Raw genomic sequence first — 20,526 nt, forward strand, 5'->3', positions numbered from 1 at the left:
GGGTTGGGCTGGGGAAATCCGCCTGGTCTCTGCAGGCACGTTGGCGTGTCTGTTAGCCAAGGGGAGATGGATGCCAAGTAGCAGTTGAATAGTGAGGCCAGAGCACAGGGGACAGCCTAGCACTGTCAGCCCCAGGAACAAGTCCCCTAGAAGACGCCGTCCCTGGAGACCCCTCCTGGAGAGGCTGGACAGTGGGTATTGGGAGGGACCAGCTGCCTCTTAGCCTCCGCACCTCTGTGCCTCCTTCCAAGGGGTCCAGAGCTCCCCCTAACCTCCACTCTACCAAACCACTTGCCCTACCCACACAGGAAGAACCTGCCCCAGCCATGGCCCTGGGGACCACTTGCCCTGGCTTTGGGGTGACCCTTACCAGATTCAAAGCTGTCTGGACCCAGCTCCTTGTGGCCTCCATCGCCATCTCTCTGAGGCACCAAAAGGTAGGTTTGCGGGGAGGTAGAGACACTCCTGTCTGCTGAGGCGCAGGGCTGGGCTGTAGGCCAGGAGTCTGAGGCCCACCCGTGCAGGCGCGGAGCCGCCTAGCCGGGGAGTTGCCCGCGCAGGCCACCCAGGGCTTCTGCAGAGAGCATTCAGCAGCTGGCTGTTGAAATACCCAGCCTACCGCCACCGGGTCAGACAGGGCCAAAAGGGCAGACGAGGCCTGCCTGGAGTGAGGGGTGATAAGGGCCACGAGGGGAGGGCTGTGGGGTGGTGCCCCATGCCTTCAGCCCACCGGGGTGGGGATTCATTGCCCAGAGTTTCTGTGGAGGGGGCAGAACTGTTCTATATGCGCTCCAGTCCTTGGATGTGCCAGGGCGGCAGTCATCACGCTGCTCAGGTCAGGAAAGCACGTTGCAGAGCCGGGCAGACAGGGCGGGGCTGCTGAGGGGCTGGCCCCATGCAGGTCAAAGGGTCTGGGCTTGGTCTTGGACCATGGGGATCCCTGGCTAATTTTCACCTGGGGCCTGTCCTGTACTTGGGAGGGGAGACAGGCTGGTGGCTGGGAGGCCAGGCCTGAGGCCCTGAGCAAGGCAGGCTCCTCGTGAAGCAGGGCTGCAGAGGGCAGGAACCTCCTGGGCCGCTCCTCTCCTGAGCCCTCAGAGCCCTGCCGTGTGGCCAGTCAGGATCGGTTGGCAGGATTGGTTAAGGGTGGGGGGGTGGGGTTGGACGAAAGACCTCGGTTGGGTCATTGAGAGCCAGGCTCAGGCCCTGGGCAGAGGCGGGACTGGAGGGTGGGGGTGAGGGATTGTGGTAGGTGGGGCCAGGAGGTGGGGTGGGGAGGGGAGGGGTGGGGAAGTGAGGGGGAGCAGGTGGAGGCGGGCACCACCCTGATGACTGGCCCCACCCCCACCCAGGGCCATCTGCCCCCACCAAGTAGAAAATGCTTGTTTTCATCAAGGGTCTTCAACTGTAAATAGTCAAAACCTGCCTCAAAAGGCCGGGAAGGTCATCCTTGGGTTTTGGGTCTGCAAAATCCAGGCCAGAGGTCGCTCTGAGAGCCACCCCCCTTCCCCACTCCCAGCTCCCTGCCCAGGAGTGAACCCGTCCTGCCTGGACCTGCCAGAAGCTGCCAAGCCCTGCTAAAACCAGCAAGAGCTCAGGAGTGGGCGGGGTTGGGGAGCGGTAGCCTGACAGGATGCCAGGCTCTCCTGCCAATGGCCAGTGTGGTCATCCCTGAGGAAGCCCTTGACATGATTGATCCCCTTCCCAAAATAGAGCCCCAAGGGCTTCACCAAACCCACATGTGACAGATCACTGTCCCCCCAGCCCCTGGCTCTGAGCCACTGTTTGCACAGGGTAGGCAGGGCTCACCCCTGGGTTTGGAGTTGGGGGCCTTCTGCACAAGCCAGGCCAAGAAGCAGCTGCTCTTCTCTTGGTCCAGGCACATAGCACCTGAGAAGACGATCAAAATCCTCCAGCTCTCCTCTGGGAAGTGGGAGAGGACAGGGCTGGGCAGAGATCAGTGGGGCCCTTTCTTGTTTGCTGGACTTCCAGTGTCCTCTCTGGCTTGCACTTTGACCAGCAAGCACCGCTCACCAGAGCCCTTTCCTGGGGCCGCCTCCTTGCATTTCCCAGCACCTGTGAGGGCAGGAAGGAAGGCGTCCAACAGCCCCACTTCCCCATACTAGTTAATCCTCCGGAGCCAGACTCTCGTGCATCACGCCAGCTCTCCTGTGCTCCCACCACAAGAGCATGCCAGCTCTCCTGTGCTCCTACCACAAGAGGTGTGCCCTGTCTCACCGCTTCCTGTTTAGGTGAGGGAGTGACCCCAGAGGGTCAACACTGGGCTGGGGTCAAGGATCCCTGCAGCAAGGGATAGACCTGTCCAGAGAAGAGGGGCCAGGAGAGGGAGGGCCTCAGAGACAATGGCTCCAGAGGGATGCCCGGGACATAATTAGAGTCTTCAATATCTCAAGGGTTGTCCTGAGGAGGTTGAATGAATGTGGTTTCTGCTTAGACTTTCCCCCCCAAAACACCCAGAACTGCACAACAATGGGCTAGGACGTCTCAGCAGATAGTGAGCTCCCGACTTAATAGGGAGAGAGAGACGTGGGGCATCTGAGAGCAGGACCAGAGGGACTTTTCTCTATGTCCCAGTTGGTACCCTCATCTCTCAGTTGCTCAAGGAGCTGACTGACAGGCATGATTTAATTTTCTTTGTAATTTATCTCTAGGAAATAATCTGACAAATTCGGAGATGGATATTCCAGGTTACTCTTTCTAGGATCCAAAAATGGGACATAATCCTCATACCCAACCTTAGGAAATTGTCTAAATAAATTATGCTACATTTATACGCAGTCATTTATAATGGTAAGATTGGTCTGCCTCTGTTGGCATGGAAAGATGTTCATGACATTCTGTTTAAAGAGAATGTGGTGGCTACCCTCCAAGAGGGCCTCCAACGAGCTCCATGTCTTGCATTCAACCCCCCGGGTAAGCTCCATCCATGCTGAATAGGTCTGGCCTAGGTTACTAATAAGCTATTGCAGAAATGACAGAGTGTGACTTGTGAGGCTAGGCCATCAAAGACATTGAGGCTTCTGCTTTTCTCTCTATTGGATTCTTTACTCTGGGGGAAGCCAGCACCAGATCATGAGGACATTCAGGTTCTATTGGGAGGTCCACTGAGAAAAACTGAGACCTCCTGACAACGGGCACCTCCAACTTGCCAGGCATGTGAGCGAGCCACCTCGGGAGCAGATGCAACCATCGAGCCTTCGGGTGATGCCACCCCAGGCAACATTTTGGCTAAAACCTCAGGAGAGACACCGAGCCAGAACACCCTAGCTGAGCCACTCCTAGACTCCTGACCCACAGAGACACTGTGAGATAATAAAGGTTTGTTTTTTCAAGCTACTAAATTTCCAAGTCGTTTTTTTACATAGCAATAGAAGACAAATAGAGAGGAAAAAGAGTTATAAAATATAGCGTGATTCGTTTTTGTCATGTATGTGTATATTATATGTAATATACACATGGGAGGAAATACAGAAAAATGGTAATAGTAGTTATCTTGATAATGGAAATATGAGTGACTTAATTTTCCTCTTTGCTTATCTGTATGTCCTAAGTTTTTCTGCAATGAATGTGTATTAATGGAGTACTGTTTTAAAATCAGGTTAAAGAATAAAAAGGTTGGGCCTTATCTGCTATTTTTGCACAGACTCTGATGCCCAGACTCTGAAGGATGCAGGCTCAGAGTTAAATGTGTCAAATTGCTGGTCCCCATATTCCAGTGGGAAAGAGAGTGGAGCTGGGAGCTGGAGAGCCCAGCATGCCAGCCCCTCCCCAATGGCCTGACGGCCCTCGGCACCAGCTGGGCAACAGTGTGGGCACTCCCTGACCTGAAGCAATGGGGCCTGGAGGTCAGCATGGTGTTGCACGTGTTTGCCTACAGCAGGGTTGACTGGAGACTTGCTGTGCCCTTGTGTAAGGGCAGGCCAGGGGCCTGGTGGTGAGAGGGTGTCAGGCAATGTGGCCATGTCAGGGACAGAGGCAACGGGGAGAGGAGACAAGAGACCGCAGAGTGGGCTGGGGTCGTGATAACCACAGCTGGTGAGTACCCAGTGGCTTCCACGTGCTGGCTGCTGTGCTAGATGCTTATGTGGATCACAACTGGCCTGCAAGCCCAGGGCAGTCATTTTAAATGTGGGGAAACTGAGGCCCGTGGGAGTTAAGGGAGTTCCAAGATACCACAGCCATTAGTGACTTGGCCAGGATTTGCCTACAGCCCAACCTGACTCCAGGTGTACTGGAAGATTAGTCTTCCTGACTAGAGGGGGAGGGCTCCTTCAGGGCCAAGCACATGCTGAGGGTCCGGAAACAGCCTCTGGAGCTGCTTCCATGCTGGAGATGTTCAGAGACCTCAGCGTCAGCTGGTGGGGCTGGGGAGAGCAGCTGCCGCCAAGGTCTGCATTGCATGGTGCTTGCCTCTGACAGCAGGTGGGCCTGGAGGCCTGGGGCCAGGTTTCAGGGGGACAGCTAAAGGCTGTGGCCATGGGAGGGGTAGGGGAAGAGGGTGGGTGAAGAACAGGGAGTGTCCTGCACATTGGTTGGGGAGGGGGAGGCAGGCTGTGGGATCATCCAGGACCCCTGCAAGGAAGGCAGGATAACGCTGGGGTGACACAGGAACACGAGGTCACCAGCCTGAGTCTGAAAACTACAGTTCACTGGCCGTAGGACTTGGGCAAGTCCCTTAGTTTCTGGGCCTCAGCTTCCTCACCAGTAAAGTGGAGGTAACGACTTACCTACCTCACAGGGCTATTGAGGAGATTCAATGCGATAATGTAGATAAGACTCTTGGCAATACAAGTTGTTCAATAATTTGTAGTTATTTTTACTACCAAAGGATGCTTTAGCCCCTGGGTCAGAGTTTAGAATACAGGCCGTCCAAAGCTCTAGATCTATAGCAGGTCCTAATCCAAACCCCCACCCCCATGCCTGCTGATTATTTTGGTGTTCTAAGGAGACAGACAGGTGGCACAGCCTCTTGGATGCCACTCCCACAGTAAATCAATGAAGCTTACTGTCTGGAAAGAGGATACCGTCACAGAAAATGGTGGAGCAGGAAGTTTCAGAGATGAGTCCCTCCACCAAAACAACCACTACACTAGAAAAAAATGATCAAAATAAACCTGATTGGACACTTATAGCAACCAGGGGAGTGCCTGATGAAAGGAGAGTTTGCTGATGGCTTGTAAGTGAGTAGTGGACACAAACCAGCTACCAGCCCCATTCCCCACCATGGCCATGGGAATGGCACCCGTGTTCCTTGGGCAGTCAGGACCTTGGGCTGTGTATTTTGGTTGATCTGGTGGTTCCCTGGAGGCTCAGTACAGAGCTTGCCTTTGTTTCATCCTCCTCAGGCTGCAGCAGCCTCCCTGGTGGCATTTAGCAGAAGAGTTAAAGAGACATACATAACAGTTTAAATTTTTTGTATTGTTTTGTTTTTTGGATCCAGACATTTAAGGATTTCTCTGTCAGGTCACAGGCTGACTGCAGAGAAATCAGAACAGAAACTTCAGTGAACATATACAAAAAGAAATACAGATTTTGCCCAAAAAAAAAAAAAAAGTAGTTTGGATAAGTCACTATACAAATGAACAACCGCAGTCCTCAACAAGCAACAAAACCAATCTTTACAGAGGGGGAGAATCTGACTTCCAGAGTTACCACAATATAGTACTCAACAAAAAATTAGAAAGCATCCAAAGAAACAGGAAAATACGGCTCATTCACAGGAAAAAAAAAAATCAATAGAAACTATCCCTGAGAAAACCTGAACACTGGAATTTACTAGTCAAACACATTAAATCAACACTGGAATTACCAGTCAAAAAACTTAAGTGAAACATGCTCAATGAGCTAAAGGAAACCATGGATAAAGAACTAAAGGAAATTAGAAGAACAATGTATGAAAAAACAGGGAATGACAATTCCCTAGAATTTAAATTATAGAAAGGAACCAAATAGAAACTCTGGAGCTGAAAAGTACAATAGCTAAAATGAAAAAAAAAAAAAAAAAGAAAAAAGAAAATGCTAGAGGGCTGTTTTGAGCAGGCAGAAGAAAGAGTCAGTGAACAAGAAGAGGAGGCAGTTGAACTTATCCAATCTGCCTAGCAGAAAAAAGAATGAAGTAAAATAAGCAGAACCTGAGAGACCTGTGGGACACCATAAAGCATTCCAACGTAAGAATTGTAGGAGTTCCACGACGAGAAAAGAGATGGAAGGAGGCAGAAAAATTATTGGAAGAAATAACGGCTTAACAATTTCCTAAAGTATTTAAAGTATATTCCCCAACGCATTAAAAATAGGCACTAAAAAATATACTTGTATGCAAATCTTCATAGTAGCATTATTCAGTAGCCAAAAGGTAGGAACAATCTAACTTTCCATTAACAGATGAGTGGATGAAAGAAAAGTATTATTAAATATACTGGGATATTATTCAGCCATAAAAAGGAATGAAGTTCTGACACACTACAACATGGATGGATGTTGAAAACATTATGCTAAGTGAAATAAGCCAGACACAAAATGATAAATATTGTATGATTCTGTTTACATAAAATATCAAAATAGGGGCTTCCCTGGTGGCGCAGTGGTTGAGAGTCCGCCTGCCGATGCAGGGGACACGGGTTCGTGCCCCCGTCTGGGAGGATCTCACATGCCGCGGAGCGGCTGGGCCCGTGAGCCATGGCCGCTGAGCCTGCGCGTCCGGAGCCTGTGCTCCGCAACGGGAGAGGCCACAACAGTGAGAGGCCCGCATACCGCAAAAAAAAAAAAAAAAATCAAAATAGGCAAATTCATAGAGACAGAAAGTAGAATAGTTGCTACCTAGGGAATGGTGGGGAGGAATGGGGAGTTACTGAGTTTTCTGCCTGGGATGATGAAAAGGTTTTGGAAAAAGTGATGATAGTTGCAACAATATTGTGAACGTAATTATTGCCACTGAATTGTACACTTCAAAAGTGGTTAAAATGGCTAATTTAATGTTTTACATGTTTTGCCACGATAATAAAAGAGAGAATACTAACAAGCTCTTTATTTTTATGGTAAAAGCAAGTTTTTTACTGCCCCAAATGGAATCGCCACTCAATCACCCTTGCACCTTCGCTCATTCTTTCAACAATGTTTACCAGCAGGCGCCCTGCACACTACATGGATGTGATATGGCTTATGAATAGGGTGAGGGAAATCTACTTCTGGATTGCCCCAAACTGGACATAAGCCTGAAGAAGGTTTTGAGAAGGCCCGTTCAGTCATTTCTGTAAACAACAGGTCTCAGCCCTGTGGCAAAGACTAATTCTCACTGTGATCTGTTTTGGATGTCACTAAGAGGGGAATAGGGACTAAGAAGAAAGACAACATAAAAACCATGTCGAGGAGAGAGATTTTGGTTGTAGTTACTGCCACCATTTGTCTATTAGCAAATAGATGCGATGCCCTAAGTTTTTGAGGAATTGTATCACTAACCCCCCCATGAACTTGGCCTGAAAAAGCTTTTTCTTCTGCAGTACGCGGGCCTCCCACTGTTGTGGCCTCTCCCGTTGCGGAGCACAGGCTCCGGACGCGCAGGCTCAGCGGCCATGGCTCACGGGCCCAGCCGCTCCACGGCACGTGGGAGCTTCTCGGACCGGGGCACGAACCCGTGTCCCCTGCGTCGGCAGGCGGCCTCTCAACCACTGTGCCACCAGGGAAGCCCTGAAAAAGCTTTCGATTGCTTAAGCCACAAGATAATCCTTGGGCCCCCAAACTTTATCAGAAAGAAGTAGGCTGTGAAAGGGTATTACATCATAGAGGATAGTGGTCAAAGAAGAATCTCCCAAAGGGTGGGCCCTGGGGCTGCAGAGTCTCCCCCAGAGGGCAGAACTGGAGTCCTACGGAGGAACATGTCCCCACCAGGGCAAGGTCTTCCCAGTCCCTGCCTGGTGAGATTTCATCATCACTATGGATGTCACTTCTTTGTTTTCCATTCTTCCCCTTTCCCAACAGGAATTTGGATTGTGGACACTCTGCCCACTCCCCTGGTCCTGGAGGGAGGGAGGAAGGATGGATGGTGACTCATCTTTCCTTCCCAGATGATGGGACCGTGCTCAGCATTACTTGCACCTGGTGGAGATGCCTGCATCTCCCCCTGGATACAAGGACTGTGTGGGATCTTGGCTCATCACCTTTGGGGAGGTATGAATGTGAATTCTAAGTGTAAGAAGAAGGGTACCCGTGGACTGTGGTAGAGATTACCAGCTGTGGGCCAAAATCCATGTACTCTTTGCCCGCTGTGATAACAACGCCACGTGCATGGCTGGTCAGCCACTCTGTATTCTCAGCCTCTCTTGCTCTGAGATGTACCACCCTGTGGGAGCCTACCATTTCCTGGTCCAGGCTTTCAAACAGAGTGGCTTTTCTAGATTCTTTCTTACCTTTCTGCGGGCTTCATCACGCTGATGAGGAGGAAGCTTTAGGAGGCAGTGGAGACAAGAACTGTAAGATGCCTGGACTCCTAGATTACCATGTAGAGCACAACCTGTCAGCCAGCTCACACTTGCATTGACTATCATATGAGCCAGAAATACAATTTGGCTCTGTAGACCCATTTCCTGTTTTGGTGTTGGTTACAGCAATTAAGCTTGCCCTAATTAATACTCAGAATGATAGTACCAATGAGCAAAAATAGAGCTTGGGAGGGGACTGAATCACTCATTTATTTAACATTATTAAGCACCTAATTTGTGCTTAGTATGAGGTTATGAAAATGACTAGGTTTTAGTTCTCAAGGAGCTTCCAATCTAGCAGAAGGAACAAGGAAAATACAAGTACAGACTGATACTGGCAGAGCTACAGAGCCTTGGGGGAACATGAAGGAGGCTGATGGGGTTTTCTGGAGAATAGGGTTTCTCAGTACTGCTTCCTGCTGCCCTTAATGCATGAGTGGGAAGCGGCCAGCAGAGAAGAACATTCCAGATAGAGGGGCCAACAGGACAAAGTCAGAGGCATTTGGAGAAACACAGATACTTACAGTGGCTTGAAACAACATGCACAGAGGGCACACCCAGGAAATCAGATTGTTGCAAATGGCATTTGGGCTAAAGAGGTAATCTGAGTTGGGTTACAGATCCCTTTGAAATGCATAACCATGAGTGTACCGAAAATAAAAATGGGTAGGGACTTCCCTGGTGGCACAGTGGTTGAGAATCTGCCTGCCAATGCAGGGGACACAGGTTTGAGCCCTGGTCCGGGAAGATCCCACATGCCGCGGAGCAACTAAGCCCGTGTGCCACACCTACTGAGCCTGCACTCTAGAGCCCGCAAGCCTGCATGCCACAGCTACTGAAGGCCGCGCGCCTAGAGGCTGTGCTCCGTCCGTAACAAGAGAAGCCACCGCAATGAGAAGCCCGTGCACCGCAACAAAAAGTAGCCTGCACTCGCCGCCACTACAGAAAGCCCGCGTGCAGCAACTAAGACCCAACAATGAAGACCCAGTGCAGCCAAAAAAAAAAAAGTATAGGTAATAGCCAAAACAATACTCAAAGGAACATTCATGCCCTTAAAGGCACTCACAAAAAAATAAATGGAAAATCAATGATCAAAGCATTCCTCTCAAGGTCTTAAAATCCCCAACACAGAGAACATAAAGTAAACCTAAGAATAAAGGAATCAGTAATGATAAAAGCAGAAACAAATTGTACAGAAAGCATGAAAACAAAAACAATAGTAAACTTGATTAAGAAATCCCAAACCCAGATCTTTAAAAAGACCAATAAAATAGCAAACGCTTGGTCATCTAATCAAGGATAAAAGAAGACACCAACAAATAACTTCAGGGATAAGAAAGAGACATAACCACAGATAAAGAGGAGCTTGAAATGTCTTATGAAAGTTATGTGTAAGACTTGCTTCAATAAATTTTTAAAATCTAGAGAAAAGGGATGATTTTCCAAATAATATGAATTATCAAAATTGACTCAGGAAGATAAGAAAAACCTGACCAGATGGAGAAAAGTAGAAGAAATGTTAATAGATGTCAAAGAACTTCCCTTAACAAGAATACCAGGTCCTGCTAGGTTTTTTGTTTGTGGTTGCTGCTGTTGTTTTCATATGGCTATGGAAATGTCCAGTGCAAGGCCTGGCCCATAACAAGTCTTAATAAATGCTTATTTAATGAGATGATAAGTAGATAAGACTTAATTGGCAGGCAGGGACAGTATGTAAAGGGCCCAAAAGTTGGGGCTGTGTGTTCAACTGCGTCCTGCAGACAGTGGAAGGCCGGATGGTTTATGACAGCCGGGGGACAGGGGGAAGGGAGATGAGGTGGCAGAGGTGGGATGGATGGGGCTGGGAAAATAACAACAACAAACAACAACAACAATAATGGCTGTTTATGTGCTGTGCCAGGTACAGTCATCAAGACACAGAAAGGTAAGTTACTTACCCTTATCACCCTGCAAATATGAGGTTCAAACTCAGGCATTCTGTCTCAGTGACTCTTAGTCACTGAGCTATCCAGCCCCAGACGAGCTTGGGGCGTCATCACAGGAAGTCTGCAGTGGTGGGTGAGGGCTGTTGCCCAAGGGTTCAGCGGTGGGAGCAGAAGGCTGTGAACCCTGTTCATAGAAACATGTTTCCACGTTCCTAATAGGATCCCTGTAGCTTTACTCTCACCGCTTTGGCAAAACCATGTCTGATAAAATGCCTTGTGTCCAGAACATATAAAGAACTCTTACAACTCAATAAGAAGACAATAACCCATTTTTTTAAACATTTTTTGATTGGACCATTTTTTTTAAGTCTTTATTGAATTTGTTACAATATTGCTTCTGTTTTATGTTTTGGTTATTTGGCCCCGAGGCATATGGGATCTTAGCTCCCCGACCAGGGATCGAACCCCCACCCCCTGCATTGGAAGTCGAAGTCTTAACCACTGGACCACCAAGGAAGTCCAATAACCCAATTTTTAAAACCTCACGAAGAATGCCCAATAAGCATATGAAAATATGTACCTCATTAGTCAAACAGTGAAACGCCAATTACCACCACAGTGCCCTGCCACTGTACACCCACCAGAACGAACAGAAGTTAAAAGATGGCCAAAAGCAAGTGTTGGGGAGGACATGAAGTTACTGGAGCCCTCAAATACTAGGAATGAAAATGGTACAGCCCACTTTGGAAAAGAGTTTGGTGGTTTCTTCCAAGGTTAAACATACACTTGCCACCTGACGCCACCTGGCACCACTCCTAGATATTTATCCCCCCAAATGAAGACGCAAGTCTACACAAAAGCTCGTAATTGAATATTCACAGCAGCTTCATTCATTGTAGCCAAACCTGGAAACCCCCCAAATACCTATTAGCTAGTGAATGAATAAATGGACACATGGCACATCCCTGCAGTGGACCACAGCTCAGCTGTGGAGAGGTAAGAAGGACTGGCAGACTGCTGATATGTGCACAGCACGATGCAAAGTCAAAGAAGACGGACACAAAACACTGTATTCTCAATGATCCCACTTATACAGAAAAGGCAAAACCAAAGGGACAGAAAACAGACCAGTGGTTTCCAGGGTCTGGGAGTGGAGGAGGTGATTGACACCAAGAGGCTGGATGCATGGCCACCATCAAAAAATCTACAAACAATAAATGCTAGAGAGGGTGTGGAGAACAGGGAACCCTCCTACACTGTTGATGGGAATGTAAATTGATACAGCCACTAGGGAGAACAGTATGGAGTTCCTTAAAAAACTCAAAATAGAGCTACCGTATGATCCAACAATCCCACTCCTGGGCATATACCCGGAGGAAACCATAATTCAAAAAGGCACATGCACCCCAATGTTCATTGCAGCAGTAGTTACAATAGCCAAGACATGGAAGCAACCTAAATGTCCATCAACAGATGACTGGATAAAGAAGATGCCGTATATATATACGATGGAATATTACTCAGCTATAAAAAGGAACAAAATTGTGCCATTTGCAGAGATGTGGATGGACCTGGAGACTGTCATACAGAGTGAAGTAAGTCAGAAAGAAAAATAAATATCGTATATTAACGCTTATATGTGGAATCTAGAAAAATGGTACTGATGAACTTATTTGCAAAGCAGAAATAGAGACACAGGCTTAGAGAACAAATGTAGGGGTACCAATGGGGGAAGGGAGGGTGGGATGAACTGGAAGATTGGGATTGACATATATGCACTACTATGTATAAAATAGATAACTAATGAGAACTTACTGTACAGCACAGGGAACTCTACTCAGTGCTCTTTGGTGACCTAAATGGGAAGCAAATCCAAAAACGAGGGGATCTACGTATACGCGTAGCTGATTCACTTTGCTGTACAGCAGAAACTAACACAACATAGTAAAGCAGCTGTACTCCAATAAAAATTTATTAAAAAGAAAAAGAGGCGGGATGGAGGGAATCTGTTGGGTGATGGGAAGATTCCGTATCTCGACAGTGATGGCAGTTACATAACATTACAACACATTTGACAAAACTCATCAGACTGTACACTTAAAGAGGTGAATTTTATATCGTCATTTAAAAAAGAAGAGTAGCAGTTGAAGTTGAAGAGAGTCAGGGATCCACATTAGAGGTGGAAAGACACAGGCGCCCGTGCAGAGAGCTGCTGCCTTCCTCAAGCCTCCTTCTGCAGCGGGGTCTCTCCACCGCGAGGAGCCAGGACCCTGGAAGTCATCGTTCCAGCTCCCTCGTGGCACTCGGAGCAGGAGATGGGAGCTGGTGGACACTTGCTACCTACCTGACCTCAGACATGAGATTCATGCCCGCTCCTAGGGGTGAGGGCAGACACTGTTTCTTGCCCCCCACCGCTGGTTCCCCTTCTTTCTTGCTCACGGACCCTCCGTTTTGTTTGGGGATCAGGTGGTGACACGCCCAGCACTGGGGGATGGCCCCATCTGGCCTAAAGCCCACCCCTTCTGGAGCTGCCAGGAGGGAGGCACCTGGGGAAGATGTGGCAGCAGAAGGCCTACCCCTCTTGCGTTTGGAGCCTCACTAGGTCTGTTGGTATCCCTTGTGCTGTGGCTGCACCTTGCAGCCGTGAGGGGGAGGCGAAAACAGCCAGCACAGCTGACCCAGAGCCTGACATCAGGGTGTCACTGTATTGGGCTGAGAACCACTTCTGGCCTGTTTATTGTGTGAGATTATGAGCCCTATCAGAGAACTCAGGGATAGTTGGGTATCCGGTACAGCCTAATGGACCCGAACTGCCACAGTGGGGACTAACAAGTCATTCGGCCCTGCTGCATGTGAGAAAGCCTAGAGAGGGGAAAGCAAGGGACGGCGGGACACCCATAGGTAATTACCCTCAACAGAGTGGCTCAGGAAAGCCCCCAGGAGGTGAGGCAGAAGCTGGACTTTACTCCCTTCAAGGTGATGGAAACCAGCGCTCTGCCAGAAAATGGTTAACAACTGGCTCTCCAGGGGAAAAGACCTGAGTGGAGGAATTGAACAGAGGCCCCCCAGCCTCCCTGGAACCTGATCCCCTGACCCTTCTGGGCCACCTCCCAGAGGCTGTGGTTCTGGCAGTGGCCATGTGACAACGGCACGGGGGGCTCTGCTACATGCTCCCCCCGTCACTCCGGCCCCACCACCTGCAGACAGAGTTGGGGCTGTGTCTGAAAGGATGGAGGGAAACGCCCTGTTCTACCCTCTGACTTACTCCATGGCTAATGGTGCGACTGGTCAAGCTAGGTTTGCTGCTTCTCCCCACGTGGATTCCCCAGGTGGCTGAACTACACTCATGACTTTGCAGCCACTCTGAAAACATGTTGGTGAACTAATTTCCAAGAGCAAGAGCCTACATTCCTTGTTTTAAATGAAAAATAAATGATGCCCATCCAAACACTCCATCTCATTCTCCAAATATCACTAAAACTCTCTTTATATATAGCAATCCACCAACAATTTCTGCATACTATAAAGCATTCAAAACATCAACTACCTAATCACTGAACTCTTAAAGAACTCAGCAGTGGCTGTATTTGTATGGAGTACACAGTGGTCCTGTTCACGGCATAACCTATCACGTTATAGATGGTGTTGGTACCTGCCACGATTCCCTTTGCTGGGCACTGCACCTGCTCCCCAGCTACTCCAATTGGCTGCCAGCAGCTCACAGCTGGACCCTTGTCCTAAGACTTGTCTTCAGTCTATGAAGTCACCCCACCCAGAAATACCTGGAAGGTTATGTGCCTCCAGGATTGGCAGAGAAAATACAGTGTGTCAGGCAATATTGGGAACATATATTAAAAATTTATTTGTTGTTTATCTGAAATTCAAATGTAACTGGGCATTCTGAATTTTTATTTGCTGAATCTGGCAGCCCTGGCCCTCCCACTGGGACCCCCAGCCAATGACTGCCCAGTACAGGAGCGCAGAGGCTGCCCGGCCTCAGGAGGGATGACTCACGACGCCATTCATGCTCCAGAGCTCCCCGTGAGATCAGACTGGGGATTGACTTCTGCTGAATCCGAATCTGCCTCCAACCCTGTCTTACCCCAACACCCACGCACCTGGCCTCACCTGAGCACACTCTCTCACAAGTGACCGGTACCGGAAGCCTCGTCGCACACCTCCTGGGACCCTCCTCCTAGGGCTTAAGTTGGTGCCAGGCTGGTCTTAGAAATGAGGTGGGGCTCTGGAAGTGGATTGTTTGCAGCGGGATTGACGAGAGGAGAGGAGTGTCACTGGTGGCAGAAGCAGTACTGGTGGCAGACTTCCACTGATTCCCATGGTGGGGGCAGAGCACTGATGGACGGGAAGGCACCGCCCGTGTGAAGTCTGGCGCCAAGGGCTCTGGGGGGGGACATCAGCCTAAGGACCGTGCAACTGAGTGGCTGTTGATAAGTGTCACAATGCACTGAAAAGAGAAAATGCCAGGCTCGGATCTCTTGATTTAAAGCAAAGTGGGAGAGGAGGAGGGTCTCCTGGGCAGTATTTGTCTCCTGCACCCAAAGGCCAACAGAGCTGGAGACCAGATGCAGGACTTAATTGTAAGGGAGCAGTATTTGAACTTCAGAGAGGGCAAGCTTGCCCCATGAGGGAGGAGTGTGGGCAGTGGTGTGCTGGCCAATGGTTAACAAGTGGCTCCCAGGGATGATGGAGGACCTGGTTAGTAGCATTTTCTTTTTTTTTTTTAATTTACTTATTTAATTTATTTATTTTTGGCTGCATTGGGTCTTCGTTGCTGAGTGCTGGCTTTCTCTAGTTGCGGCAAGCAGGGGCTACTCTTCGTAGCAGCGTGCGGGCTTCTCATTGCAGTGGCTTCTCTTGTTGCAGTTGCAGAGCATGGGCTCTAGGCACGCAGGCTTCAGTAGATGTGGCACGTGGGCTCAGTAGTTGTGGCTCGTGGGCTCAGTAGTTGTGGCTCATGGACTTAGTTGCTCCGTGGCATGTGGGATCTTCCCAGACCAGGACTCGAGCCTGTGTCCCCTGCATTAGCAGGTGGATTCTTAACCACTGCGCCACCAGGGAAGTTCCTAGTAGCATTTTCTGATTTTCATGGTGTAAGCCCTCCCTCCATGGCCAATTTCAAGCTGCCAACACGGCATCACTGAAGGAGGAGTTGGAAAGAGAGGCACGTGATTGGCTTTCCGGGTATGTGTAGATGAGCTTGAGAATTCTGAATTCCCAGATTCCCATGCAGCCTCTGCTCTGGGCTTACAGAGTAGCCTTGTTTTGAGAAGGAGGCCTTGTCTCCCTTGACAACAACGCAGAAGTCTCAAAGAGATGATGTATGTCCTTCTCAGGACCTGCCTCTGCCTCTCCCCCTGGCCATATGCACTAATGTCAAATCTCAAAATGGCCAGTTGGGGAAGGCTTGGACCTGCTGAGGGAGGAAAAGAATGATCTGCTGAAGTTTCTGCAGGCTCTGGCTAACACGTTCTGGCCAAAAGTGGGAGACTTGACCTGCACGTGCTGGACCAAGGCAGGTAGACTCTAAGGAGAAGGGCAACTTTGCTGACAAGGGAGCATTCACCGGTGATGTAGGATTTAACACCCTGGCAAGGGTCCCAAGAGAGGGTTCCATTACATTGCTGGGGTGGCTCTCAAAGCTTTAAAAAAGCAATGACCCACATTAAAGGAGGTAGAGTCTTACTATACAGCACAGGGAACTATATTCAATATTCTATGATTATCCACAATGGAAAAGAATATTTAAAAAAATACATATATGTATAACTGGATCACTCTGCTGTACAGCAGAGATTAACACAACATTGTAAATCAACTATGTTTCAATTTAAAAAAAGGAGGCATAGGGCTTCCCTGGTGGTGCAGTGGTTAAGAATCCGCCTGCCAATGCAGGGGACATGGGTTCAAGCCCTGGTCCGGGAAGATCCCACATGCCGCAGAGCAACTAAGCCCATGTGCCACAACTACTGAGCCTGTGAGCCACAACTACTGAGCCCACGAGCCACAACTACTGAAGCCCGCGTGCCTAGAGCCCATGCTCTGCAACAAGAGAAGCCACCACAATGAGAAGCCCGCGCAGCGCAACAAAAAGTAGCCCCCGCTCCCCACAACCAGAGACAGCCTGTGCGCAGCAACAAAGATCCAACACAGCCAAAAATAAATAAAATTTTTTTAAAAAAAGCTTTAAAAATAAATAAATAAATAAAGGAGGCAGAGGTTCTTGAGTTTATATGGCAGACCGTGGAGGAAGTGATCAAAAGGATAAGAGAAATGGGTATAATAATGTTGATCTGCTCTGTAAGACTGGAAAACCCACAAGGTGGCCATACTCCTTGGAAAGGTAGAGGGATACTCTGTTTTCCAAGGCTGTAGGGGACATGCTGATGAGGGGACATCAACGGAAAGGCTCAGAGGGGGCTGTCCTCTGTAGACCAGAGCTGATGGGAGAAGACGTTGTTTCAGAACTACACTCCTTAGTAGCAGTGGGGATGCCAGATCCCTTAATGGCAGAGACCAGAAGCAAAGCAGGAATAATTACCATACTGAGCAGCAAGACTGGCAACCAGAGGGGGTGGGCCTACAGGGATCTAAGGAGAAAGCTGATAGAGTGTTGTATCCTTCAGGCCAAGAAAGGGTGAGCAGAAGGCTGAGGTCAGCCACCCCAGTGGAAAGTTAAGATGGAAAGGCATAGTTTCCAAACCCAAGCCTGAACCCAGGCTCAGGTCCAGAACCCACTGATTGAAAGAGGGACTGAGTCTCCATGAGGAAGGAAGGACCCTGAAACACCACGGCAAGTATATATAATAGGGATATGTGGCTATTTGCCTGAATACACATAATATTCAGATATTTCAATGGCTATTTCATGGCAATTGACATTGATATCTAGGGTCCCAATGTATTATCATGGCTCCCCTGTTAGCACAGGGGCATACTGGGGTGAGGGGATAAATAGGGTTCTCGCCCTGGTCTGCCTTATGTGGGATCTACTAGTTCCACGGATTCACTCAGTGGCCACTTCCCTGGATCCTGAACATATAATTGGAATGGATTTACTTAGCTATTGGAAGAGCCCTCACAGTGGTTCCTTGATCCATAGAACGAGAACATTTGTAATAGGAAAGGCCAAGTGCAAGCCCTTGAAATTGCCACACACACACACACACACACACGAGCCAAAAGAAAAGTGTCAAATCCTGGGGAAACGGCAGAAATGATTGCCATTCTTAATGACTCAAAGGGCGCAGGGTGTGGGTCACATCATATGATCATTAAATTCTCCAGTCTGATCCCCGAGAACTGAATGGATCAGAATGGATGGCAGTGAACTGACTACCACACATTCAGTTATACAGGTGCAGCTGAAGTGCTGGATATAGTATCTCTTCTAAAACAGATTAACACAGCTTATAGTAGGTACATAGTAGGCAGCTATTAGTCTGGCAGATTTATTGTTATGGACTGAAAGTCCCCCCAAAGTTCATATGTTAAAGCCCTAACCCCCAGTGTGATGGTTTTTAGAGGTGGGGCCTTTGGGAGGTAATTAGGTTTAGATGAGGTCATGAGGGTGGGGCCACCATGATGATATTAGTGTCCTTACAAGAAGAGGCAGAGACGGCAGCTCGAGCTCTCTCCATCATGTGAGGACACAGTGAGAAGGTGGATATTTGCAAGCCAGGAAGAGGGCTCTCACCAGAACCCAACCCTGCTGGTACCCTAATCTCAGACTTCCAGCCTCCAGCACTGCGAGAAATCAATGTCTGCTATTGAAGCCGCCACCCATACTGAAGCTATGGTATTTTGTTACGGCAGCCCAAGCGAAGGCATTCATTGTTTTACAATTCCCTTCAGGAAGGGAGAGCAGAAGCAGTTTGCGCCCACATGAGATGGGTAACAGTATTCAGTCACAGTCTTGCTCCAAATGATGTGAATTCTCCTGCCCTCTGTCACAGTACAGTCCCAAGACACCTAAATCATCTGGTCTACACAGACCACAGAACGTTATATTGACTCACCATACTGATGACACCATGCTAGTTGGACCCACCGAGCAAAAGGGGCAAGTACCATGGATGTCCTGGCGAGGTACACCAGGAAAAGACTCAGGGGCCTGCCACATCAGTGAAATGTGAGGGGCCCAGTGGTCTGGACATGCCAAGGACAACTGCTTTCAAGTGAGTAACAAATGATTGTGCCTTTTTCTCTTATCGCTAAGAAAGGTGCATAGTGCCTGACTCTTCAGATTTTGGAAGCAGCATATTCTGCCCTCGGCAATACTGTTCCAACCTATTGACTGGATGAAACAGAAGGCCGATAGTTTAAGCGGAGACAGAGAAAGAAAGGGCTCTGCAGCTAGTTGGCCACAATCAGCCCTGACTCTGAGGCCATGTGACGCGGCAGCCGATACTTGAGGTGTTACACTGTGTGAAGTGTGATAAACCCCCAGAGGAGGGTCACAGACCAGAACCCGGGCTCTGGACCAAGGTCCTGCCAACTGCAGCAGAGAACCAAACACCACTTGAAAGGCAGCTCCTGGCCTGTCACCGGGCATAGGTAGAGACAGAGCATCTGACCATGGGACATCGAGTGACCACGTGGCCAGGACTGCCCGTCATGAGCCGAATGCTGTCAGAGCTGCTAAGTCATCAGATCGGGCAGGCCCCGCAGCCATCCACCATAAGATGGAAGTGGGGCATCTGCAACCAGGCTCAAGCAGGTCCAGCTGCAGGAACAGCTGGCCCAGACCCACCTGTCACCTGCCACTCCTGCACCGATGCCCCCGTGCCCCTCTCTCAGCTCACAGATGGCCTACCCTTTGCCTGGCTGAGGAGGAGGGCAAAAACCCACCCACGCTTGGTCCACAGACAGGTCAGCTTGGCCGGTTGGTACAAGCTGGGAGTGGACTTCTGCTGCACCACAGTCCCACTCAGGGGTGGCCCCAGAAGACAGCGGTGAGGAGAAATCCTCTCAAGAGGCAGAGTGTGGGGCAGGGCACCCTCACTTTGTGAGGAGAGAGAAGTGGCCCAAAGGTCAAGGTACGCAGAGACCATGGACAGGGGTGAATAGCTTAGCTGGAAGGAGAGAGATTAAGAGGACTGGGGACAGGAGAGGTGTGGGGAGGAGGCGTATAGATAAATCCAGGTGCATGGGAACAAGTTTGAGGAGTTACTGCCTGTGAGAAACCATTTGCTAGAGAAGAGGCACTAAATAAGCACGTGGAGGACTGACCAGCAGCTCCTTACGTCGGCGCAGTGTTTACACGATGCCCTCACAAACCAATAACAGTGGTGGTGGAGGTGGACGCTGCGTCTACACCCGAAAGCATAGGCTCCCTTTTGCCAAGGCTGATCTAGCTTTTGCTGCTGTCAAATGTGTGACCTGCCAATATCAGAGACCGACCCTAAACCCCTGGTGTGACACTGTTCCTCCAGGAGACCAACCAGCCACGACTCGGTGACAGGTTGACTACCCTGGGCCCTTCCCTCTCTGGAAGGGACAACAGTTCATCTGATATTCCAGGCCCGCATCTGCCTTTCCTACATTCAGTGTTTCAGCCTGTTCCACCAACCGAGGAACCACAGAATGTCTGATCTACTGATATGAGATCCTCCACAACACGATCGCAGACGGAGGGCCCCTTCATGGCAAAGGAGGCTCGGCAGATAGCACACGGTCCACGGGATCCACTAGTCCTCCCACCTAGAAGCTGCCCCCCTTATACAGTGGTCACACAGCCTCCTGAAGGTACAACTGAGCTGTCAGCTTGAAGATGCTCCCCTATAGAAGGGGCAGGTGACCTCCAGGGTGCAATGTCCTCTTTAATGGCCACTGGGTGATGCTGTGTCCCTAGAAGGTAAAATACATGGGTCTGGGAACCAAAGGCTCTTCATCACTCCCCCTGACCCATTTGGGGAACTTGTTCTTTCTGTACCCACCACCTTAGGTTTTGTGGGCCTAGAGGTCCTGGTTCTCAAAGGAGGGCTGCTTCTAGTAGAGGTACAAGAAGAGTCCCACTAAATTTAAAGCTATAATTGCGACCTGCCCACCCATGCTCCTTGTGCCGGTAGCTAGGCAGGCATAGAACA

General features: G+C 49.4%; 1 protein-coding gene across 3 annotated transcripts in view; it reads right to left on the bottom strand.

The window, feature by feature from the left end:
* GCK (glucokinase) overlaps positions 1–20,526 on the bottom strand; it is a 49,259-nt gene that overhangs the window by 14,522 nt on the left and 14,211 nt on the right. Inside the window, exon 1 of one of the 3 annotated variants that reach the window (XM_032643578.1) lies at positions 371–573. The exons of 1 other annotated variant lie outside the window; for it this stretch is intronic. In XM_032643578.1, coding sequence (XP_032499469.1) covers positions 371–418 — 48 coding nt within the window. In that variant the 5' untranslated portion in view covers positions 419–573. Of the gene's footprint in view, positions 1–370; positions 574–8,423; positions 8,580–20,526 lie in introns of those variants that run through there. One more of the 3 variants, XM_032643577.1, reaches the window with a different exon arrangement.

Source organism: Phocoena sinus, chromosome 9, assembly GCF_008692025.1.
Source record: "Phocoena sinus isolate mPhoSin1 chromosome 9, mPhoSin1.pri, whole genome shotgun sequence".
Lineage (NCBI taxonomy): Eukaryota > Metazoa > Chordata > Mammalia > Artiodactyla > Phocoenidae > Phocoena > Phocoena sinus.